At 38.3% G+C, this 26,529-nt stretch overlaps 1 protein-coding gene across 1 annotated transcript in view; it reads left to right on the forward strand.

Moving 5' to 3' along the window:
• PTPRO (protein tyrosine phosphatase receptor type O) overlaps window positions 1-26,529 on the forward strand; it is a 181,159-nt gene that overhangs the window by 112,080 nt on the left and 42,550 nt on the right. The window contains exons 8-13 of the mRNA XM_031444044.2: window positions 5,684-5,804; window positions 6,142-6,335; window positions 7,433-7,544; window positions 11,200-11,351; window positions 12,535-12,655; window positions 24,428-24,567. Of these exons, the coding sequence (XP_031299904.2) occupies window positions 5,684-5,804; window positions 6,142-6,335; window positions 7,433-7,544; window positions 11,200-11,351; window positions 12,535-12,655; window positions 24,428-24,567 (840 nt within the window). The remainder of the gene's footprint in view (window positions 1-5,683; window positions 5,805-6,141; window positions 6,336-7,432; window positions 7,545-11,199; window positions 11,352-12,534; window positions 12,656-24,427; window positions 24,568-26,529) is intronic.

The following is a 26,529-nucleotide window of genomic DNA, read 5'->3' on the forward strand; positions in this document are numbered from 1 at the left end:
GCCCACACCAGATCATCAGTACTGAATGAAGCCGCCAGCCTGGGCCCCAGAGCAGACCCTGCTCACAGATGACGTGAATACCCGCAGGAAGCCTGGAGCCCAGTCTTGTTTTCCTAAAACCTGCTTTTATTTTTTTCCTAAGATCGAAGGTACTAATTCTTGGGGTCTTACAAACACAATATTTTCTGGCCTAAAGGCAAAAAAATTAAGTTATCAATTTATGTGGCGTACACTGGAAATTTAATACATATTCAAAAAAGATGTTTGCCATGTGAAAGCTATTTGGAATATTTCCATTTATCCCATGAAAATTAGGCATTTAGTGTAATTCAAAGCGTGAGAAATTTTAAATTAATAAGATGAATCCAAGAAGCATGGCCTTTGGAGCTCTCGGAAGCCTTAGAGTGCTGAAATAAGCCCTTACTTGAAGATGAGGCTACCTCTTGACTTGAATTAAATTAAAGAGTAAATATGCTAAACCGATTAACTAGTAATCACAGCTCACTGTGCGGCTTATTATCTGCCTTCCCCGAGCGTACACGACACGACTGACTCTTTACATTGATAGAAAATGTGTTGCTCCTGCAGAACATGACCTAGAACTTGACTGCTCTCTGGTACAATTCTTTTTGCTCCATCTAATGTACAAATTACATATCTTTTACATAGAAGCTGAAGGCTAAACGTAGAGATAGATATTGTGAGTTACAAATGAATCCGAGAAAGCCTGGTCTAAGTGCACTTTGATAAAGACTTCTTGAAATGCAAACAAAGCAAACATGAAACGGTTAAGGATTATAGGCAGGGAGGCCAGTATTTGAAATATTGGGAGGGCAGGAAGTAGACCACTGTGCTAGGTGTTATCTCAATCACAAGAATGTTTTGAGGATTATGTTATTACTACATCATCATCATCCATTGCCCTACTACACACACACACACACACACACACACACACACATTTTCAAAGGGGAAGCATCAGTTCAAAAAGTCTCAAAAACTGGCCTAGAGTCACGTGGCCATTCTCAAGAAATCCGGAAGACGTTCTCACCAGGATCTGTCCGACTAAGGTTATTGCTTAAAGCATCCACTATCCAGAAAGAAAAAAATAATAACATTCCTTCAGTTCTATATTCAGAGGTATGGTGATTATATTAAATAGAAAATTCAAAATGCAGCTCAAAAAGAAGAGTGACTCTAACGCTGAACCCAGGTTAATGATTAATCACAATGTTTCACTCTCTTATGGTTTCATTCTCCCTACTCTTTCCCTGCCATCATCTCATCACCTGTACCACAGGATCATGGCTTTATCTATTACCTAAATCACCCATGAGGTTCGCTGCTAGTGCCCCTGCTCCTCCCCACCGCTCCATCGACTTCTCTGTTCTGGAAGGTCCTGTGTGAGATGCTAGACATAAGAACAAATTTGGTCTGAACCTTGACTTCATGAAGCTTAGTGTCTGGCCTTTCAATTAGGTACATTGGTACCCCTGAATTTGACTTTGTCCTCATTATATGTATGTAATTCACGTCTGGTTGCTGTTTTGCATATGAGTTTATATGCAAATGTTCGTGGGAAAGGGATTTTGTGGTGTATCCCTCTCAACAACCATTGTAGTGCTATTCGTTAATAATCCTATGTCGATGCAGTGCTCGGAGTTACATGAGGACCCAGACAATTCTTTGAAGTAAAATGTGCTTTTACTGCAAAGACTTACAATCATGAATTTCAGAATTAAGGAACATCATACAATATATGGATGTATATTTATTTTTATATGTGATCTGCTTGGTCTATAATTGTTTGGGTAACAATTAATAGGAATGTATAAGTAAGAAGTGACTAACTCAGAAAGAGAGATAAATTGATCTATCAAGCTTCACAAATGAGGAAATGACAGAGCTAAGAGGCAGAATATTTAAGGGACCTGCCCAGAGTCGTACAACTGAGACCCAGGCTCAAGTGATCTGACTTCCAGGCAAGTGCTGTTTGGCCAGATTGCAGGAGCTGCACGAGGGGAGGGTCACCCTCACTGCCCACCGTGACAGCGTCAAGAGTACTGACTAAAAGCATAGACTCCAGAATCAAACTGACTGGGGTTTCAGACCCTTGGGCTTCAGCTCTTTATAAGTCTTACCGTCTTAATCTGTAATATCAAGAGATACACATCCAACCTCATACAGTTGTAATAAAGATAAAAGGACTTGATGCTTGATGCAGCGTCTAGAACACAGTAATAGTAATGTGTGCCCCAAATTGCCAGCTTTTATTATTATGCAGGTCTAACTGAATACTTTTTGGGTCCAGAGAAGAAAATGAAGAGGTTCTAGAGGTTCTCCATAGAAACGTGAGTAACTAATAAATGTACAGAAAGGGCTAATGGAAAGAGGGCTACAAAATGTAGAATAAGACCATTTCAGATTCAAAGGAACTCCATTCTTTTTGTTTGTTTTTCAATTGAAGTATAGTTAATTTACAATGTTGTGTTAGTTTCTGGTGTACAGCATAGTGATTCAGTTGTATATATATATATATTATATTATATATATTCTTTTTCATTATAGGTTATTAAAAGCTATTGAGTATAGTTCCCTGTGCTATACAACATTATCCAGTTTAACCCCATTATTTAAAAGTCTATCAAATATTTCCTGTGCTCTTTTGGTACATCTTTGCTCCTATATGTTAAGCTGAGGAGAGATAAGACTAATTGGTCCCTAATTGGAAATACACTGGACTCTACTGAGTTCTCTGAAATGGAGACTTAAACCAGTTAGAAATGAGAGAGAAGAGATATTGGAATGCAAAGATGGGGTGAAAATTGGGGGAGGAGTGTGTAGTAATCTTTAGAGAATAAAATCCGCATTATTTAGTAAGCTTAATACTGGAGTGTTTCCCCTTCCCGCTTCCAATCCACCCCTAAGTAGGTCCAGGATAAAGAAAAAGGTATGAAAGGATAGAAGTGAGGCTGGTGGCTCAGCAAATACTCAACAATTAGAGGGAAATTCGTGTTTATAATTTGTCATGAAGGTCATATGCCGTATCATTGGCCCTCTTCTGATTTTTTTAGTAGTGTGATATGTATGTACACATTGTTGCTTCTTACTTTTTAAAAAGGCAGTGTAATTTCCCTAGGATGAATTTATTATGATAGCATATTTAAGTGGTTCTGATTCCAGGATTCATTCAAATGAAAGTCATTTGAATGATTAAAGTCAACTACTGCCTAAAATATTATCAAACCAAAGAAACATTAACACCCCCCTGAAACCATCTGCGCTCTATGTGCTGTGTGGTTCTAAATATTCTAAAGGAGTGAGCAAGGGTAGCTTTTGCAGGTCTGTTCACGTGTCTCTAATGTGTTAAGTTGAAGAGGAATGTTTGGAGCGATGCTGATAATGTAATATCTATAGGTTCAATATCGTGTTATTTATGCATGTATGTATGAAGGAAGGTCTAGAGGATTGCCTGCCAAAATGTGGGAGATGGTGGGAGGAGGACAGAAAGACTTCCAACTGGCTTCATTCACTCTTCTACAGTGTGGACAATTTTTACAGTTATCATTATTAGTTTTATCACTTAAAATATGTCTTAAAGAAATAAAACAGTACCGTTTATTTCCACATAACATTCGCATTCTTATGCATGGTTTGTCTCTTCAGGAAATGCTCTATCAGATGAAGGTGTCAGATGAGATGACAAACAGTCTAGATGGCTTCCAGCAGGATTAAAATCCTAAAACACGGACAAGAAATTCTGAGTGTAAATAGGAAAGAAAATGTGGAACGGCGAATTTATTAATTCAACTTAATCTTATTTTGATCAAGTTACTGGAAAAGAAATTTTGTTATACTGTTCCCCTACTTAGACATAGAACAAGTTGTACCAGTTCAAATTATCCAGTTTCTACTGTTGTAGAATTAGTTTCTGGTATTGGAAAGATTTTAACATTTATATCATATGACCAATACTATGTTTATTCTATTTTTTTATTGAGTTATAGTCAGTTTACAATGTTGTGTCAATTTCCAGAGTACAGCACAGTTTTCAGTTATACATGAACATACATATATTCATTTTCACATTCTTTTTTGCTGTGAGCTACCACCATACTGTGTTTATTCTTAAAACCATGATGAGACTTAAAACTTACAGCATAGGTAAGGTGTCAACAATATTCTTCACTGAGTCATACTCTTTTCTGTAGTAATTTTACCATTTTACATCCCTTAGATGCCCTAAGGTTAATGAGTCATGAGTTAACTTTACTGACACTGTGGTTTAGGGACCCTTACACTCCATGATGTGTATGATAGTATTACTGATAGTTTATCACTGAGGAAGTCAAGGTAAGAATCATAAACAAGTTAAAAATTATGAATAAATTTCCACGCTTCTACGGGGTGGAGTCAGGCTTTGATCTCAGGCAGTCTAATAGAGAACCTGTGTTCTTCCCACAAAGCATGACTGTCTTAGATACTAGAGACACAAAAGGGCAAAGCAGCACGTTTCTTAACCTGTTAGTTGAGGCATCAGTTCCTGTGCACACCAACATTCAACTTCAATGCATACATTTTGTTCATCTAGCTCTTCACAATACTTTTCTCTATGTGGCATTTTTTACATAACTGAATGTTTGTTTCTTTTTTAAATAACAGTTAAAAAAAAAAGCTCACCTAAATGAAAGACTTTCTCTACAACATTATTTTATTGGGACACAGTAGTCTTGCAAAGTGCTTATCACCGTACCTTTAAAATTGAAGTATAGCTGACGTATGATGTTCGTTTCAGCTGTAGAGCATAGTGATTCAGAATTTTTATGGGTGATACTCCATTTAAAGTTATTACGAAATAATGGCTGTATTTCCCTGTGCTGTACAAGTCCAGTCCTGGACTTTCATTTGCTGGGAGGTTTATTATTATTATTATTATTATTATTATTATTATTATTATTATTATTATTATTATTATTTAAATTTTACTACTAGTGACTGGTCTGCTCAGACTGCCTGTTTCTTCCTGATTCAGTCTTGGCAGGTTGTCACAGTCACTTTGCAAAGTGCTTACCACTGTGTCTTGCTGCTTCGCCTTGTGACTTGCCTGTATCATGGAGTAGAGATCACAGTGCTAGGCTTCCAGTAGCAACGCTGATCTAAATAAGTGACCTTGGCCATTCTCTAGCTTTCCCTTCTTGATCTATTAAATGAGAGATTTGGACTAGATAATCTCTGAGGTCATTTCCATCACTCTAAATAGATACTATATGCTTCTAAGTGACGAGAGACTAAAGGCATTCCTGCACTGATGTTTTTATGTAATCAGCTGACACTACAGTTTAGGATGTCAGACTATCCTTATGGTATTGCTGATTTGATTATGGTTAGAGGCTGGTGTGTCTCCAGTGTACATAGTTACAATTGACATTGATGGGTATAAAGCAGTTCACGGGACTTATTAAATCCAGCCATAGAATTTGAATGTTCTGGGTTCGCTTCAGTGTTCACATAAACCATAAGTCATTCTAATTTTGAAATCTGACCTTCCCCAGCATGAGTTAAGGCTTCTGGATTTCAAAGGCATTTGTGGATTCACAAAGTGTCCCTGAATACAATTTCAGCCCCTGTGTCACATTCTGAAAACCCAGCTCTAAATAAATCTTATTGGGTGTTTGGTTTAAAGGTGAACTCAAGCAAATCTATTATTGAAAATCTGGTCCCTGGTGCCCAGTACCAGGTTGTGATGTACCTAAGAAAAGGCCCTTTGATTGGACCACCTTCAGACCCTGTGACATTCGCTATTGGTAAGTCGCCACCCACAAGAATAGTAACTTAATCAGGATACTGTTTGGAGGGTGCAACGTCCAAACTCAATTCATTATCATCATATCTGGGAGGCTCTGACTTGTTCACTCAATATTCTACCTTCAGAATAAGTAATGACTACAACTGTATACCTGGTAGACATCCTTAGCTTCCATTATTTGATAAAAAAGAAAATTTCATGCAGGTACGTTTAGTCTTCAATGATTGTATTAGAAGAATGAAAAATCTAGCTATTGAGTACAAGTGTGAAGCCATTGCGAAGACGTTAAACATTGCTTCTTGGCTTTCTTATTTTTTAATCCCCTCTCTTCTTAGTTCCAACTGGAATAAAGGATTTAATGCTCTATCCCTTGGGTCCTACGGCAGTGGTTTTGAGCTGGACCAGACCTTACTTAGGAGTGTTCAGAAAATACGTGGTTGAAATGTTTTATTTCAATCCTACAACAATGACATCAGAGTGGACGACCTACTATGAAATAGCAGCGACTGTCTCCTTAACTGCATCAGTGGTAACCTGTCCTTAACCAGCTGTCATGTTTTCCTGTGTAAACAGACTTGCCTTCATGTACCAAATGTGTCTGAAAAGTTATCTATAAATTAGACCATTTTGTAAATACACACAGGTAGCTTGCTATTTTCAAGGTTTGGGGTTGTTTTTGCTTTTAATTTTGTTTTTGTTTTTGTTTTTTTTTTGAGGCAGAGAGCAAAAATTGTGCCAGTGGCTTTCACTTTCAAATGAGTATATTTGCTAACCCACATTTTAGTGGAGCTCTCAAGTGCTTATAGTTCCTCTCTGTTCCTAAGGAGGGAAACACAAGAGATTTCCTTTAGTTATTCAATAATTAGTTGACACTGGTTTTAAATCCAGTGATGACTGTTCTTGACATCAACAAATCAGGGAAACGTCTAAGGGGGAGGGTATAGCTCAGTGGTAAAGTGCCTGCCCAGCATACACAAGGTCCTGGGTTCAATCCTCAGTGCCTCCAATAAAGTAAGTAAATAAATAAGCCTAATTACCTCCCCCTTCCAAAAAACAACCTTTAAAAATCTATGATGTCAGGCCATTAGAGGGTGTTCTTCCAGAGAGCATGTGAAGGTTGCTGTTTCTAAGGCTGGAATAATTTTTAAAGTGCTGGTTACCTATAGGTCACACATGAAGTGCACAATTGTCCTCTACCCAGCTGACAACTCTAGTAACTGCCACTTCATATGGATGCCTGCTTATGGTCCAAGCTGGGAGAATATAGAGTTGTGAAAGGTCATTTGTCTTAGAAACAGGAGGACGTGTACAGACAGTCACTTACAGATAAGGACTGTCTCACTCATGTGATGTAACTTAGGAAGCTGCAAAAGGAAACCAATAATGGAAGTATTTTACTCTGTATCTTTGAATCACTTTTTAAAAATTACATTATATTTTTGTATGTCACTTTATTTACACCTCACCTCTTTCCAAAAATAATATTTTTAATGGAAAATTTGGGAATACAAAAAGGCACAGGACCAAAACTAAAAATTACTTATTTTTTTCATAGCCTAAAAGAAGTACATAAATCAGTTCCAAAAATATGATTTTCCCCGTTAGTCATGTGTCTTCTTTTTTCAGAGAATAGCTAATCTGCTGCCAGCGTGGTACTACAACTTCCGAGTTACCATGGTGACATGGGGAGACCCAGAACTGAGCTGCTGTGACAGTTCCACCATAAGCTTCATAACAGGTGAGCATGTGGGGAGTGGTTCCACGAGGAGAGATCACTGTTTTGCGGAGGTTCTGAAGGGACACATCTCCAGAAAGTGCTGGCCAGTCACCCGGGACCGATGAAGCATCAGTAGCATGCAAGATGATACACTTGATTCTGAAAATTCATTATTTGTTTAAACGAGAGCCTTTAAAAATTAAAATACAATTTTTATTCTGAGTCACTGCCCTTGATTTCTTTCTGAATCACTGCCCTTGATTCATGTGCCCCTGTTTGGAATTGATTTGAGTCGAAACGTAGCGGGCAGAGCTTTCAGCTTCACACTGCACTCAATTGATTTTACCCATTTGATAATCGTATTTACTAGAGTGCCCCCATTTCCTTACTAATTAAGCCATTTTTAAAGTCACAGGCTGACTGCAGCATCATCCACTGCAGGAGGTGAAACAGGCTTGGAGACGGTGTGCCTGCGTGTGAGTCATGGCTCACCTGTAAACTTGAGCAAGGCAATTCTAAGCCTCAGTTTTTTTCATGTGTACAATAGGGACGATTATAGTATTTATTATCTGTTATCATTACCTATTATTAATTCCCAGTTAAATAAGCTGCTTAGCAAAATGCACAGCACAAAATTTAAGCACTTAAAAAGCTGTTGGTGTCGGATCTTCCGAGCCTTACACGATCTAGTTCACTAACATATGACAGAGACAGCGGAGCTGGGCAGAGGTAAAAACAGGAAGAAGAAATTCATCAAGGGAACATAACCCTCATTGCTGGAACTGAGAGTTTTCAAGAACTTTTGATTAGACTGCTGTAATTAGAGTTATAATGAGAAAAACTAAGAAAAAAAATAGTGTTTAGATGAGGAATGATTTTCACAAAATATTTTCCACCCTGGACATCTAGCTTTACTCTGTTGACATTTATCAATTTAAAAAATGACGGAAAGAAATTCATCATGCGAATTCTTATACAGCCAGCTTATGCAGTTTGTCGCTTTTCTTTCCTGGCCACGATCTAGAGTTGCCTTTGTTCCACATGTTAACAGTAATTTTAGAGTAGAGAAATGAAAGACGACCATAAAAGGAGAAAATAAGAATTATTTAACAAGCCCTGTGTTAGACTTTCGATGGTTTTAATAATCACATACTTAATTATAATTGAACTTCACTGTATCAATAAATCATATACTTAACTTTGTTAAGATTGATGCTCTGAGAATGCTCTTTCCTTCTCAGACAGCAGTGCAGACTTCACCTCTGAACTCTTGCTAGAGCAGACCTGGCTCTGTTAATTTCCAGCTGTAGAATTTTGAGCAAATTATCCTTTTTTGTTTGTTTGTTTTGTTTGTTTTGGGTTTTTTGGGGGGGAGGGGATTAGGTTTATTTATTTATTTTTAATGGAGGCACTGGGAATTGAACCTAGGACCTTGTGCACGCTAAGCATGCGCTCTACCACTGAGCTACACCCTCCCCTCTTTGAGCAAATTATCTTAATGATCCTGGACTTCTATTTTCTCACTGGTACAACTCAAAATATTGCCTAACAACTGGCTAGTAGAACAGAACTAAGTGTATTAGGACCCACTGCACTAAGTCACTGACCGCCTGGACAGTCTTCGTGGTGTCTCAGAAGGGGGACATCAGAAGTGAAGTATTAACAGGAGCCGGAGTTATGAACTGAAGTGGCTTAGGTGTGCCTTTCAAAGCCGGGAACCGTCTGGGGATGGGAAAAGTTCATGGGATAATGGTTTAGGTGGACAAAGCAAGCTACTCGCTGAGGTGAGCAGTCTATTGTCTCCAATAAATTGATCACTGGGAATTTTTATTTTCTCCTGGGACCAACTACTAAGGCAAGCTGACACTGGCGGTCCACAATCTTATCTAAATATAGCGACACAGGTGGTCTCCATTCTCACCTCTATAAAATGGGCATAATACCTCCTAGGGTAGTGTGAGAATTAAACGATGTAATCTAAATCACTATTAAAATATACATGGTGGCTGAGTTTTATTTTTATACCTGTATTTAAAACTAGTTGAAATTTTAGCAGTTTTTTTTTGCCTTTCTTCCCTCATTTCAATTCTAAAGCAAGTAAGATATGTTTGCAATGTCACTCAGATTGCCAAATTGTGTAATATAACAGAGCATAGGAAGAAAGTATTTGAATGAGGTCTGATTTACCAGGGCCTCAAGTCCACTATCTTCGTTAAGCAACGTTGTCTGCAAGTTCATAGTTGTGCTAGTGCACCAAATAATGTTTAATAAATAAAGAGTGACATCTGGTGGTCTGTCAGCAATATGCTGGATTTTAAAGCAACATGGAATAGAAAAAAGCTAAAGACCTAATCTCTGTGAAGGGCTAGATATGTAATTCTGGGTTTGCAATTTTAAATATGTTTCCTGTCTTTAGTCGAATTAGAACATGAGACTTTGAAGAAATATAAGCATAGATACTTGCATATAATGAATTATGTAGAGAGATGTTAAAAAGCTATAAAGAAACCAGGGTTATTATCCTTTATTAGAATATTCTGCAATATGATGTGGGTTTGTGTTACTTACTATAGACATTGCTGATAGCTCAAGAATTCATTGTCGAACATATAGAAACGTTACTCATATCTATCATGAAGCAGAAGTGTGCTGGTTACTCTGTTACAAACCTCTTCAGTGAGTAATTGCTTTTGAAAGCATCCTTAGTTATGAATGTGTGTTGTAAGTATCAGTGCATGTTAAAGAAAAGAAGTCTTTTTTGATTTGTAGAAATTCTCTTCCAAATGTTGGTTGTTTGGGGGCTGCATCTTCACAACAACATCACATAGAATTTAAATTCAACTGTGTATTTGTTTGTTAAAATCTTCAGAATTATCAGCTACTTTAAAAAGTAATTCAAGTATGCTTTCAGGGCTTATATATTGTAAGGCTTATGGTGAACTCTCCTCCCCAGTTGGAATTTTTTAAAATTTAAATGTATGAAAATATAAAAATAGATGAATAAACTCAGTGTAGCATTTTGCTTTGGAGCATGATTTTTAAAAATCCCTTCCTTCCTTCCCTTAATACTTGCTTCAGCAACTTTTATTTAGAAGGCTCTTTGCTTCCGCAAAGCACTGGGCTAGATGCTGCCGATAACGTGGTCCTGTTATCTTGTAGACATAACATTTATTTTCTGTTCCTCTCCTCATTGATCCTACTGTCCTTTATTCCCGTAAACTTCTCTGCTGCACCACAATGAAAAAGATTTATTTTTACAGGACCCTGGAGTTTCCAGTACTGCTTGGAAAATAAGTTCACCAATGCCTAATAATACTAATTTATTGATGCAACAAGCATACCCAAGCAAGTGAACGTCTTAGGGAATCTTGTAACTGAAATTAGTATAAAACGCCCCGCTGTCCTCAGATACAAATGGGTCTGGCTGTCTGGTGTCTGAGCCATACAAGGTGGGGTCCCCAAAACAGGTGCCCCCCTTGTACAACCAAACTTCACTACATTACTGACCAAAAGGAAGGTCAGTTTAAGACTAAGGTCCAAGAGTCCTGAGGACCATCATTTGGTGTGAGTTTTAATTCTCCAAATTAACTCTATATGGGGTTTCATGTTCTAATGGTAAGTACTTCAATTATTAGTAGTCTGTTACACTAAAGTCTGCCTCTGTCTTCCCTTGTAGCTCCAGTTGCTCCAGAAATCACTTCTGTGGAATATTTCAACAGTCTGTTATACATCAGTTGGACATATGGAGATGACACGACTGACCTCTCCCATTCTAGAATGCTCCACTGGATGGTTGTTGCAGAAGGAAAGAAGAAAATTAAAAAGAGCGTATGTTTCTTTGTATCCCAGTATTGGGCATCTGAACATTTCTTTGCATACACTATCGAAAACCATTAAACATTTACTGAGACGTTAAACAAATATTTGTATGCCAGTGGGCACTGTTTTAGCCTTAGGAGATAGAATAGTGAACAACAATGAAATGCCGCCTTTCATAGGGCGTACCTTTTCATCTTTACTCGTGAGTTGTCATTGTTGTAACTGTTGACTTCACTTGTATTTAAAGTTATGGTCTGAGATTTTGCTTCAGGATACCAAACATTTTCAAGAAAACTACAGTTAATATATTTCATTATCTTCGCCACATGTCCCCAACACCTAAATATTTGAGTACGTTGGAAATACTGGTTTCTTTTCTCCTGCCTTATTAAGCTTTTAGACGTTGTATTAGTTAAAGGAGAGACTAAATGACTATAATGAAATTTGTTTAAAAGACTCCGGCATAAAAATGTCAACGTTTGTGTCTCTGTCAAGGTGCCCAGGACTAACAGGGCACCTCTGCTGTAAGGGACGATCCAGAGGTTCAATTCTTTCTATTTTGTTGCCCTGTCTGCCCTTCTGTGTAGTCCTCATCTGCACAGGAGAACCTTCCCCATCATTACATCCATATTCCAGCCTGCAGGAAGGGAAAAGAGAGGATGCAGATGCCCAGCACCTACAGGGTGTGAATAGACTTTTAAGATGCCCAAGCGACTTTCTCTTATTATCCACTGGGTAGAATTGGGTCACATGGTCCCGACCAGCTATAGAAGAGACTGAGAAATGGAGTCTTTAGTTAAGAAGCCAGGTATTGGTAGACATGGCTTGATTTCTTCTGAGCTCCTCAGCTGAGGCTGAGCAATGTTTGGATCAGTGGCAACCTCGTAATTGCCTTTTCTAGAATTTGCTGTGAATAGGAGGAAAAATACTAGAGTAATACCTATTTCAAAGATGGAAATTCAACACATAAATGTTCTGATATATATTATGCATGTTTAGAGCTACCTTGCATTTGGCTCAGTTGAGGCATTTATCATTTTCAGAGGAAGTAACATATCATAAGGTTTAATCAACTGTGGGTTGCAGCTCAGAACAGAGAGAGAATATTCGTGATAGCCCTGTAGTTGTTTGGAATCGTATTCTGGTTCAAGGTCATTAGAAGGTGAAATCCTTGATTTGGACTATCTTGCAGGTAACACGCAATGTCATGACTGCAATTCTCAGCCTGCCTCCAGGAGATATCTACAACCTCTCCGTAACCGCTTGCACTGAAAGAGGAAGCAATACCTCCATGCTCCGCCTTGTCAAGCTAGGTAAGAAGAGGACGCAGGTGTGTGTGTGTGAAAATCATTGTGCTGGGAGAACTAGGGTTTGTGTCTCTTGGTTTAGCATGGACTTCTCAACTCAATGAAATAGGGAAAAAAGGTTCACTGTCTTTTATAAATGCAAAAGAGATATTTATACTCTCAAAAAAGGCATTCAACTTATAAGTTTCTGTGAGTGCAATGTTTACTGTGCTGGGAGATCGTTCGTCCTTCACAGTTAGGTTAGAGGAACCAAGGAGTCTTAGGATTTGAGAGATGGAAGGACCTTAGAGATTACCTCATGCCGTGTTCTCAGCCCTATCAGACATCATTCCCTTTTGATATGAATGTTATGTAATGCCCTCGTTAGTATCTTTTGAAATTCATATATAAAATAATCCACATATTGATTTTTTATTTGATAATATCCTACCTCTAATATGAAACCAAGATAAAAAATAACTCATAAAAAATAATATGGATTCCCTACGTATATGTTCAAGTACAGCTTTTAGCTATTCTGAAAGTCATAATGGAATTGCCTGATGACCACATATAAGGAAAATGAATAAATGTGAGTTTACAGGAAGTAACAGAATAAGTAGTTCTTCTATATAAGAAGCATAAAAACAAATAAAGGAATAAAAATTATATTAATTAATTAATTATTATTAATTAAAAATAAAGAACTGTCAAGTATATGTTCAGTTAGACCCTAGACTAAAGTCCAGAGTTAGGATAAGTAATAAGAGACTAGATATATTTGCCTATGATGAGACAAAGAGGGAAATAACCTTAATTAGAGAAAACATGCCAAGAAAAATAATGGCCTGTGGATGAGAGAAAATGAGCAAAATATGAGATTCTTGCAAATGAGCTAGAATTTATCGTGTAGCATAGTGTCAGAATAATGCTTTATACTATGAAAAACAACCGGGAAGTTACACTATGTAATACAAAATTCATCTTCTGCGTTCAACAAGCTACCACATATTGAAGTATGTATTTAGTCTCTCCTATTTAAAGGAATCTCAGAGGTGAAATCCTGTAATCGACAGCAGGCGAAAGAGGACAGATTGGCAAAAAAGTTGGGTGCCAGACCTCTTGGGGCAGTATGTTTAAGAGAGAGAACCTGAAAAAAATGCATTTCAATATGTAATTTTCACAGCAGAGATCTCATCATTTTTACACTCGAAAATTAAAAATATATACATAGCTAGCCATCTTAATATCAATTCATAAGCTATAAAAATACTGAATCATCGTACACCTGAACCCAACATAAAATTGTGTCAACTATAATTTCATTAAAAATAGATGAATATATAGAATGGCAATAAAAATATTTTCAAAGCACTTAATGCACCTTACTGACCTCACTGTTTCAGATGTCTGCTAATTTATACTTTGTGTCTGAGTCTGTCCATAAGAGTCCCAAACTATCTCTGTTACTACATATGTTCATATGTGCACCTATAAACAAAGAATGACCCAGGATGTTTTACTAGCAGCTTAAATGCCAGGAGAAGCATGCTGTCGGTATGTACTTTTAGAAGACTCTTGGAGAATCTGAAAGAAAACAAAACACAATCTTTTCTTAGTTTACACCACTAGTTACATTTCTTTATAATTCCATGCATAAGATACTAAATCTTTAATCTTTTTTTTTTTGGCTCTTATTTGCCAAAGTAAAAACTAAGCTTTTGCACCGAAACCCTTTAAAATCAAATAGGTAATTGAAAATTCATGATGTACTAAACAGGCACTCTGGGCAGAAAAAGTAAATCATTGAGTAACTTTTAAATAACATCTTAATCACATTTAAGTGTCCTTCTTCATGACAACTTTCTTCAAAATTATTTTGCTTAACCTTAAATTGTTTTTCCAACATTAATTGCATGGTAAAGCACTTGTAATCATATTTATAGTGAATTTATCCTGGTGAAAAAATTAGAAATTAAAGTGGAATGTGGGACATGGGACAGTTTTCTCTTTGGAACTTCCTGGATCATTGCAGGACATCTAAAACTTCTGAGCCCTACCCACAGAAGTTTGGTTAACTCCCTCCATTGTGACTATTGGAAACATTTTTGCAAGTTTCTGAGCATCCTCTAGGGGGCGGTACTGCTCCAATTGAGAATCATGAGTACAGTTCAATCTTTCATGCACTGCAGGCAATCTAGTCTTTCCTAGCAGTGTATACCTGAATTCCAGGGAGGTGTAGATCACCAGTTTCCAACATTGCTTGTTGTAAAAAATTGCCTGCCTTATGATTCCAACCATTATCTCTGGTTTTGCCCTTCCTATAAATGTAAGTTGAAAACTTGTTTCCAGGTGATTGGAATTACTTAAAGATTATACTTAGGTTCCCCAAGCCTTTCTTTCCCCATGCTTTAGTGTTACAAGCAGCTGTAAGTGTTTCTTCAGTTTCTAGATGCTTCCTCCAACTCATTTGGTTTGTTAGTCTCCCTTAAAGTATGTGTTCAGTGACCTCTTGTGTACTTTGCTATCATTTTTATGTAACACTGTGGATGATCTACGAAGCCTCAGGAATATGGGTTAAAGTCATGAATTGGGACAATTATACTCACACTGCATAAGAGTGTGAGCAAAAACCAAGTTAGTTTCCCAAAGTTATTGCGAGGTTTTCAGCCTCCATGTCTCTCCAGTAACAGACAGGACTGCCTGAACCAGTTTAGAAAGTTCCTTTAAATTATTCAAGGAGGGAAGGCAAGTTCCCACAGCAATTATTTCTAGTGAATTGTAACTCTTAGAATCAATAGGCTTTTCCTTGTTGATATCTTAATATCAGAGAGAATATTGGTTCTATCTTGTTCCTCTCTGAAAACAAGACAATCCTTATATAACGTGGCTGTTCTCAGCCTTTTTTTCCCCGGAAAACTAAATAACCCTTCTTTTTATTCATCTGTCTAAAGGTCCATTTTCCATCCTACTAATCACATTATTGTGTTTCACAAGCTCTTTCCATTTTTCTATAACACACAATACCTTGTGTGCTGTAGATGCTCTGTAGATACTTGTTGAATGGAACTGAAACCACAGACCTCAAAGTTGAAATTAGAATTATAGTTAACCGAAAGAAGTTTCACTTTTGAGAGAATTGAAACATTTTGCTTTAGTAATAACTCCAATTTTTTATAAAACATTTATTCTTATCATTTTTATGTTTCTATACAGCAGTCATTTGATATACATAGAAGTCAAATTAATTCTACTTTACAGAAAAGTACAGCTTTGGCACACAGAGTTTTCAGGGCTTGTTTAAATCAGAATGCTGCTTTTAACCTAGGACAGACACGGGTTGGGCTAACCCTGATTTCATTTCTCTGTGTAGAGGTGTCTTTGGATTGGCTCTGCTTATGCTCATGGAGGCCAAGATCTATATCTGTGGAAAGAAACCAGACTATCAGTGAATCCAGTACAATATAAATTAATCCAAGATGGCATGTGCAAGGGTAGAAAGCTCTCAAAACAATTGCCACATTTTTTCAATTATTATGTCATTAATAAACATCCACAAGAAGACTGGTACCAACAGTGGTTCTGTTTGCAGGGCTTTGAGCCAGTCATGCCATTAAGAATTTTAGGTTGCCAGAAGTTTCGTGGTACTATGGTGATAGGTGATGACAGCTCCCCTTGGCAGTCAATACAAATGTCAATCAAATCTGTGCTAAGACTTGTCATTTCACAAGAACTCATTGGTCTGCATGCAACTGTGGCTTCAACCAGCAACCAGTCATAACTTCTAGTCGTGGTGAAGCTACCTGGAACTCTGGGCAGATTTTGGGAGGATTTGATAAGGTTGCATCAGACGACCGATTTTCCAACCTGAAAAAGAAGGAGAAAGGAAGAAAAGGAAGGAAATGAGTAAGAACGAGAAGTGTTGGACGTATCATAAGATAGATCTATGGTAGTAGAATATCCATTCATTAAAATTTATTTAGGAAATATATATTGAGAAATTTCTCAGTACTGTTCAGTGGCTAGACTTCTTGTAATAATGAACCCAAAGGGCTGTGTTCATTTTATGCTCACAAGGAGGTTATGATCTAGCGCAGAGAAAGGTGGCGATAAGTGCTTTTCAGAGCATCAAAGCAGGGTGGTGTGGTGCAGATGGCTATGGAATCGCCTCTGAGGAAGCGATGAGGAGAGATCTGAATAACAAGAAAGGATCAGCCATGAAAAGGATGGGAAAGAGCATGGGCGGCGGAAAGCCTCAGCAGAGATCAGATTATACAGGACTTGCAGTGCGTGGGGTTGAGATTTCATTCTGAGTGCAATTTGAAGCCATTTAGAGAATTTAAAATAAATAATTTGATTTATATTTAAAATAATCCTGGGGCAGGGTATGAAAAAGAAAAAACGAAAATAATGCCTCTGGTTGCTCAAGGGAGAAAGGATGTGGGAGTCAGCAATTAAGGTAGGGACACCAATCAAGGGGCTATTTGTCATTAGCCTTAAAAACAGCATTCTACTTCAAACAAGTGCCTTAGGAAATGATGCTAACTTTGACTAAAATGGCACTAAAGGAGATGGAGAAGAGTGGACAGAACTCAGGAGCTGCTTTGGAGGTTGCGTCCACAGAACTTTCTGATTATGATGGAGTGAAAATAGGAAACGAGAGAAAGAGATGCTGAGAATGATTCCCAGGCTTTGCTCTTGGACAGCTAAGGTGAATGATGGTGTAAGTTACTGAGAAAAACTGGAGGAGGCGTCAACAGAGGGTAAAGCAAGGGTCAAGGATTAAAACAATTGAAGGGATAGCCAAGAGCAATTGTTAAGTAAAGAGACTGTGGATACGTGTGTCTGGAGATCAGGGGAGAATTCTAGGCTGGAAACATAAATTTGGGGGTGTCTGGTTAAGACCATCAAGTACTTAGTAGAAACAGAGAAGAGAAACCCCGGGTCTAGCCAAGAAGGACCACTGAGCAGAGGGAGAGGAGGCAGCAAGAGAGACTTGGAAGGAACTCTTGCCATTGAGGTGAGAGAAAGGCAAAAACCAGAATGTGTCCACCGCCATAGCCAAACATCTGCTCCATCCTGACCGCAGACCTGTTCAAGCAGATTCACGATGAGGAATCAGATAACTTCAGTGCTGGGAAAGATTTGGAGCTAATTCAGTGCTGTGTCCTCATACGAGCAAGCTGGAACCTAGAGAAATTCGATCCACTTTACACGCCACTGAGCCTGGGTCTGGAAACAGTATGTTTTAATCCATCTCTTATGTTTTCCTGGATTTGGGGTATTATTTTTCTAAAGGTTTCATTTTCCTATTAACACATTTAACAGGGCAGGGAGGAGCCTCACACCCATTCTTGTGGCTTTCTGTTCCTGTTTTGGAATTTGAGCACTGTGACATTGGCTTGATTTCCTTAACCTCAGTCATGAAAGGTTTTATATAGATTAGAAATATACTTTGACTGTAGACACAGATGTCAGGAGTTTGAGGGATGTTAGAATCTGCTCTCTCTTCTCTCTCATAAAATTTCAGTAGATGACAATAATTATATCCATTTTGATGAAATGTAATTTCTGACTTTATAAAAGCCCAGCCATTACAAGGTACTGCCCTGCCTGGTCTCACTCCCAGTTGAGAAAATTTGTTTATTCTTATGTTGAAGTCATTGTGTTCACAATTTTGGAAACAGTGAGTTGGATATATGCAGTTCTGTGAGAGTGACATTTCAGCCACAGCCTGAAGGAGCTGATGGAGTGAGCCAAGCAGGTAACTGAGCAGTGACTGGGATGTCCGGCACCAATTTAAATACACAAGCAAATGCCCTCCCTGGAAAAGCTTGTCTTCTGGGTAAAGGAATTTTTCAGAAGACCTCATGATCCCTAGTTACATGGAAATTAGTGGAAAGTGCTCATACTTTTAGGGAGGAAGCTGGACGCAGGAAGGACTCTTAGCTGTGGGTTCTTGCTCTCAAAGTTGAGTTGTGTCAGCTTAGCAAGGGAAACCCAGGCCTTCTGAATTTCAGCTGCCCTCTCTACAAAACCAGAGTCTAGGCTAAATGATCTTTAACATTCCTTCCAGCTTTAGGATTTAGCTCGTAACTGAGCTCCGTGTAAAGGCAACAAGGTTGATGATGCAGGAAGTGTCATGGTCTATTTCTTGGAGTTTGTGCAATATTGAAGTCCTAACTAAGGAAAATGCAAAGTAAAAACACATATTCCTGAAACCAAAAAAAGGAGGAAGTCAGAGTTTCTGTTTTGAAACTAAGGAAATCTAAAAAAAAGGGCTTTCTCTGAAAAGTCCTACTAATCTCTAGAAGTTATGTGAGCTGGTAATAACACAGACGGACCCAGTGATTCGCAGAAAAGGGTATCCCACTTGCTATCAATAAGCCGTGAAGAATTTATTTAAGACAAAATGGACAGGACAGGTATTTCTGATTCCTGAGGGAACCCTGTGGTTCTGTATATGAAAAGGGCCTAATTATCATTTCATGCTAAATATTTGCCTGAATTCTTTTTATATCTGCCAAGGTTATTTTAAATGTTCTAATTACAAGTGTATAAAAGGAGAAGCATCTCCTAAAATCAATAAGAGAATGGATCTAATAAACTTCAGGTCGAATAAAGGTTTCTGTTGTTTAACATACACTTTCTTCTTCTTAATTTCATGGCCTATCAATCTTAACTCACCCTTAGGTTTTTTTGTTTTGTTTTGTTTTGTTTTCCTTTCAAATAGCGCTTTCTTCAGCAGATGTTGTTTTTAACCAAGTTGAGCATAATTTATGCAGCTTACCCTGCTTAAGTCACAGGTGTTTTCTTTGGCCAGGTTGAATGTAAGTTCTGTGGCTTGCACTGCTTCAGGTAAAACTGCTTGAGTTGAGGAAAAAAAAGACAGATTTAAAAGACTGACTATAATATAGATGTTAAAGACCAGCTCTGGGGTGTGAAGAGGATGCTAGCAAATTTTTCTCAGGGAGGCTGAGGGCTGGAGTTATATCCTGCGCTGTCCATCAATTTTGACAATGTTTTTCTGTTGAGTCTCCCCTTATCACCAATGTCACACATTTTTATAAAATGACTCACCAAGTTCAAAGGTATAAGATATAAACAGAATGAAACTAGTTGGCCCTTACAGACAGACTCTTAACCCTCATTTACATCATTCTATCGGTGGCTAAGCTAATGGGTCGTATTAAAATAGGAAACAATGTCGTAACCATCAGAGAAAGATGGATGTGGGGCAATAAATATATTTTGTTCTGCTCCATGGCTAAATATGATGCCTGACTCCCTTGGGAATTCCCAGGGAGAGAAGGAGAATTGCTTCTAGAGCAGAGAAAAATCAAATACTAGCTCAGAGTTCGCCCAAGGTCACCATCACTCCCGGGAAATGCTGGGCGGTGGAATGAGCCCCTCATGATCCATCCTGCATTAAATGGCAGGAATAGCGTTACTGCTGTCCATTCTGCTTGTGTTCTGTGCATAGTACTTGATTTTCTTGTAAAATTAGGTTTGGCTTCTCAACACAAAAAGGAGAGGCATTGAGGGGGAGAGAAGAGAAGGAAAGAGAGAGGGCCACATATTTGAGTATGACACCAGCCATGTTAGCAAGCTTTTAGAGAATTCAAAAGCAAACAACCCTATAGCCATACCCTATTTTCTAAAAATACTGTCTGTCTCCTTTCCCCATCTCCATAGGTTCTCACACCAAATATCATGGATTCTGAAATAATTTTAAACCAAAGGACACCTGACATGATGGTGCAGGGGAATTTTGAAGAAATTTAAAATGTCGTTTAGAGAGAGAGAAAAAGTGATAACCAGAAGATGTTCTATAACCAATATGTACATGATTGTATGCTATATAAAGTGTTTGGTGTACATTATACATTAAGGCTCATTTACTCTCCATGACGTTAACAAACTCTTCATCTCTCTCCCTTTGTGAACTAGACTATATTTGATATTTTGAGCAATCAGAGACTGTATCAGCGTGCTAGTGCTGCCAGAACAAAACACCACAGATCGTGTGGCTTAAACAACAGAAATGTATTTTCTCACCGTCCTGGAGGCTAAAAGTCCAAGATCAAGGGGTTGGCAGGTTTGGTTTCTCCTGAGGCTTCTCTCTCCTTGGCTTGGAGACGGCCGCCTTCCAATTGTGTCCTCACATGTCTGCTCTCTGTACCCATTCATCCTTGTTGTCTCTTCGTTTGCCCAAATTTCCTCTACTTTAGGGACACTACAACCAGATTGGATGAGTCCATTGGAGAATGGACTTATTTTAACATAATCACCTCTTGAAAGGCCCCATCTCTGGTTACAGTCACATTTTAAGGTGGCTGGGATTTGGGGCTTCAACATACAAATTTTGGGGAACACAATTCAGACCATAACAGAGGCAGAGGCCACTCGAAAGGCATCTGTGTGTCATTGCATTCCCTATGATATGAAATTGCCTAAACAATATTTAGCCATCACCCACTTTTAGTCTTGTGTCTAAGGATGGGGGCATGACCCTCTAAGCCATCCTAAGCCATGGGGCTGAGCAGACCTTGCCTTCTCATGAAAAGAGATGGACAGCAGAAGGGCAGGGGAGTCCCTCTGACCAGCTTCTGCCAAGAATTTCTAGACTTCTCTACAAACAGGAAGGGATGTTCTAACTCAGTAGCTACGCCATTCAAATATGATGAGAGCCACACAGGTGATTTTAAATTTCCTCTTAGCCAGATTACAAAGAAGTAGAAAGAAACAGTGAAGTTGAGTTTAATATGTTTTATTTAACCAAGGAAATCCAAAGTAGGGTCATTCCAATGTATAATCAACGTAAAGGATTATTAATGAGATATTTTTATTCTTTTTTCACACGAAGTCTTTGAAATCCAGGCTGTGTTTTACTCCTGCAGCCCCTCCCAGTTTGGACTAGCCACATTTCAAGCGCTCAGTAGTCACACGTGGCTGGTAGCTGCTGTACTGCACATTACAATTCTAATTTTTGATACATTCCCTGGGGCAGATGTTGTCTTGGGCAGTGAAGTTCAATTATAAGCCCCTCCCAATCCAATTACACCTCCACTTATGAAATATTCTGATGACTTTATTTTCTTTAGAATAGCAGGGTGGAATTTCTTCCTATTACGTCTATATACACCTATCCCAGAGATCATAACCAGTCTTCAAGCAGGTGATTTGTGCCTGCTATTCATTGACCTACAGAGCTGAAATGCATATGTCTTTCAATGAAGGATGCAGAGATAATAAGTATAATGACCCTAGAGTAATTATTGCCTCATATGTCCCCTGAAAAAAAAAAAATTTGCTACATGGCTGTTAGAGGTCCCACATCCTTTGGAGATTTTCCTTAGGATCTATGTATCACCCAGGTCTGCATCCTCAGCCAGAACAAAAGAAGCCTCTACTCCAGTACCTAAATCATTTTTTTTTTGGACCACTGAGAATACTTCTAATTCATGAAAGTCTTTAACTCTGCCACTGAGAGCTGATGACTTCTCACAAATAGAATCACTATAAAAAGGCAGAGAGTATCCAGATTCAACTCCAGTGTGTCTGCTCTTGCCCGATGCTGGAATCCTAACACCTCTGGTTAATGAATCCTAGCTAACATTTTAAATCTGTCGAAAGATAAGATTCATTGAGTGCCCACACGTGGCTAGTTCAAAATGAATACAAAATAACTTATAACACGGCTGCAGTTCTTTTTTTTTTAAATTGAAGTAGAGTTGATGTACAATGTTGTGTTAGTTTCTGGTGTACAGCATAGTGATTCACTTAAATATATATATTTATACTTTTTCAAATTATTTTTCATTATAGGTTATTACAAGATACTGGGTATAGTTTTTGTGCTACACAGCAGGACCTTGTTATTTATCTATCTTGTATATAATAGTTCATATACACGGCTGCAGCTCTTAAAAATCTAGTAGGACCCAGGAGAATCTGGACTACACTCACATAGATCCCAAAGGAAATACTTAAGGGCAGTAGAAAGTCAATGAAGGGATAGATCACTGAGAGACAGAATCACCAGATAAGTCTTCAAAGGAGAAGGTAAGACTTTTCCTTGACTTTAGGATGATCATAAGAGAAGACAGGGTGCACTGAGTTGAGAAAGAGTATTACCTATGTGATGGTCAGCAGGAAGACTCACTTTACCAGGGTATCTACCTGAGACAACCTCACACTTGCTTCCAAAGATCCGAGTTCTACAGGAGTCAGAATTGCTGGAGGGCGTAGCCTCTGACTCCTACTCCTATTGGCAGTGACAATTATGAAGGATGTAGGAAGTGGAGGTCAGCCTCTGTGTTTCATCAACAGTCATCATCAGAGAAGAAATGAGATGATGCAGTGTCTACAGGATGAACAATTCATTACAAATGAGAATAGGGGTCCTGACGTCTACTGTGAATCATGCTTGCCCAAGACCAAGTCATTTTTTTTTTTAATCTCCTTCAACTTTTTGGCTTCACCTTGTCAGGCTGCCTTTGGAAAGGAAAAATGCTTCTTTTTCAGTTGGACACAAATTTAGGATACCTGCGATAGATCACGTCAAGAATGATTCTGGCATACTTCTTGGTTCTGGACAGGGCCGTGATGATGATACTCTAGGAAGAAGGTCCAAACCTTCCCACACAAAGACACATCACTTGTCAAAAGAGTGAAATGACCTCTCGGGCTTTCTCGAACACTGCTAAAAGCCAGCAGCTGTAGAACAGGCTTGGGAGGGTGGGGCAGATAATGAAAAGAAGCCCAAGTAACAAGCAACAGGGTGGAGAGCTGTCTGTCAGGGAGATGCTAATGGGCAGAGGAAGCTATCATGTGAGTCTGACAGCAGGATGCATGTCCAAACAAGCAATGTCGAGGGGATCTGACAGCAGGAAAGAGAGACCCCGGCTTAAGAACTTAGTTTCAGGCGTAGCACTTTGTGTACTGGAGGAACTTGAGGGAAAGCCAATGCCCAAAGGACAGGGGCACAGGGCGGGGACCAGGAGAGACTCAGCAGTAGGGGAATAAGATAGCAGACCACTTCCTAGAACTGGGGAACAGACAACCTTTTGGTATCGAGCCAACATGTCCAGTGACTCGGTTGCTGGAAATACATATGAAACGGCACAGACAGAACGGTTTACTTAACTGATGGATTAATTTATTGATCGAGATTAAATGGCTGAAAGAATAAGATAAAGAAATCAATCTTCTAACATTTTATCTACTGTCCAGTTTTCTTCCATCAATCCTTTTATTTAAAAAATCGTATTACCTCTTTAGTTTGACCCCTCTTAATATTGACTAAATTTTCAAGAAGGAGTTCCTCTGGCTAAATTATTCCAAATAGTCTCCAGAGAATGAGAGACAGGTTTTTGGCTACACACCAGACTGCATCTCTCCTTTAGAAGGGACCCCATCACTTCCATTTTTCTCAGCCTTTTAAGACAGATTTTTGATTCTCACTCAGAAATTTCTGTATTATGTGGACAGTGCTAACTCCAGTGTAGATGACATAAAAACTATTAATAGATTATGCCTATAGTAAAGCTGAAGTAGAAAACAGAAGTGTTTCAAAAAGAGAAGTATAAAATGAAAGGGGATAAAAAGGCAAAATATTTTGCCTTCCAAGTTAGATGACTGTCTTTGTGGAAGGACATATTTCAAAAGCAATATAAAATGTTTATGGTGCTCTTAACTACCTATATTAGGATTTTTTCACCTGTTTTATCCTGCTGATTAGTGAAAGAAGAAAGACTTGTTAAATTAAATTAAAAATTTAAACTTATCTTTGCTCAGAACCAGCTCCTCCGAAATCACTCTTTGCAGTGAATAAAACCCAGACTTCAGTGACTTTGCTGTGGGTGGAAGACGGAATAGCTGATTTCTTCGAAGTCTTCTGTCACCAACTTGGCTCCAGTCGGGAAACAAAACTCCAGGTACTGTGCATTTTGATTTTCCTTTTCTGAGTGAGTTTTGATTAAGACTCATTATCTGAGCAAAATAAAATATTTTATTTCTTTGATACAAAATGAAAACTTTTCATTTGCACTTTTGTGTTTCAGTGATAGACATGTATGATTACTCTTAGAACAGGCTCCAAATATGTTATTATTAGAACTGGCCAAGTCACAAAGTTTGTTTCCTTCTTTGTACTTATCTTCTGTCCCCAGTTCTTTGCCACTCTGGGTCATAGGGAGGAGTTAAATTGATTCGTGTTCCCTTTAGCCATGAAATCGATGAAAGGTTTGAAGACACTGAATTAAAATATAATTCAGGGGGGAGGGTATAGCTCAGTGGTAGCATGCATGAGGTCCTGGGTTCAATCCCCAGTACTGCCATTTAAAATAAATAAGTAAATCTAATTACCTACCCCCTCCAAAAAAAAAGTCAAAAAAATATAATTAACAAATATGAATGAAGCACAGTTACATGAAAGGCATGGGATGGAACACAACTGGTAGAATCAATATTGGCCTTCAAAATTGTTTCTTACTGAGCTGTGGATATTGCATTAGAGTAGAAATAACTCAAATAAAACTAGACAGATCCATGTTCCTAAGGGAATTTAAAAGAAGGGTCTGTCTCTAGTTAGTAAGGAGGATAATTTTATTTGGGGAAGTGAAGGCTAAGAGAGGGGATTGTTAAAGTTGTAGAATCACAACCAGCAGACGTGATGAATACTGAGTTATACACCAGGCCCAATCGGATGGAAAGAGAGAGATGGACCCATATCCCTGAAGGTAACAAAACCACAAGGGGAAAATATTTTACAGCCAGGCATGGAAGGAAAAGGGCAAGTCTGTGAGGGATGTCACAAACTACAGTGCATAGACCAATACTACACACAGGAACAATTAATGCTTCTTAAAGAATGCAGTTCATGAGACTGAAAAGGAAAAGGATTTCTGGGAGTAAGAATCTTTTCATCCTGAGTGTTAAGATAACTTGCTTTGATTCCTTTCCCTTTGTGACAGTCTCTTCTACAAAGTTATCTCTTTTTGGTCTGTACCGAACAGCTGAATCTTTTTTTTTCCTTTCTGTTCTAAGAATCCTTTTTGAAAATAACTGCTCTTCCAGCAGTGAAATTTCTTCTCTGCAACTGCAGTCACGTCTCCCTTTAAGAAAACAATGGTTAGGTAGCTACTTACTAAAACCGAGTCCTGTTAGCAGACATCTTTTCTTACAATCGGTCTTTTATAGGATGAAGGAGATGGGAGTGGGACATCTGTGCTGCTGGCTCTCACATCTTTAGGCAGAGGTGTTGCAGATCCTTGTTTTGAAAAAGAGTGTTATGCTAGATCATCTTTTTATATCCGGTTGTACTGGTCAGTGGTCTGGCCAGGGGCCCACCAAATTAACAAATTGCTCTACTCAAGAATAAGTTAATATTCAACATTTTTGAGAACACAAAGTCTTTATGCCTATGGCAAAGCTGAGAATGCAGACAAAGGGGGCAGTGTTCTTCATATACAAAGAGCTACTACAAATGAAAAAGAAAACGACCAATGCCCCCAAATAAATATTTCATAGGAAAGAAACACAAAAGACTCTTAATCATAGACAGAGATGATCCGGCTCACTCACGGTGAAAGAAATGCAAAATAAAACTGCAATGAGGTAGAGTTTCCACTGATAAGATCTGAAAAGCTCAAAAAATCTGTGAATTTGTTGTGTTGAAACAAACATAGGGAAACAGGTGTTATCGCACATTGAAGGTAGATGGGTCCCTGGGAAATGTGTATGGAAGAGAATTTGTCAATAGCTTACAGAATTAAAAATGTACAATTTTTTGACCCAGCAATTCAACTTCTAGGAATGAGTGTGTTTGTGTGTGTGAATATATATGTATATATATATATGTATGTGTGTGTATATATATATTCACACACACACATACA

Source organism: Camelus dromedarius, chromosome 25 (genome assembly GCF_036321535.1).
Source record: "Camelus dromedarius isolate mCamDro1 chromosome 25, mCamDro1.pat, whole genome shotgun sequence".
Taxonomy (NCBI): Eukaryota; Metazoa; Chordata; class Mammalia; order Artiodactyla; family Camelidae; genus Camelus; species Camelus dromedarius.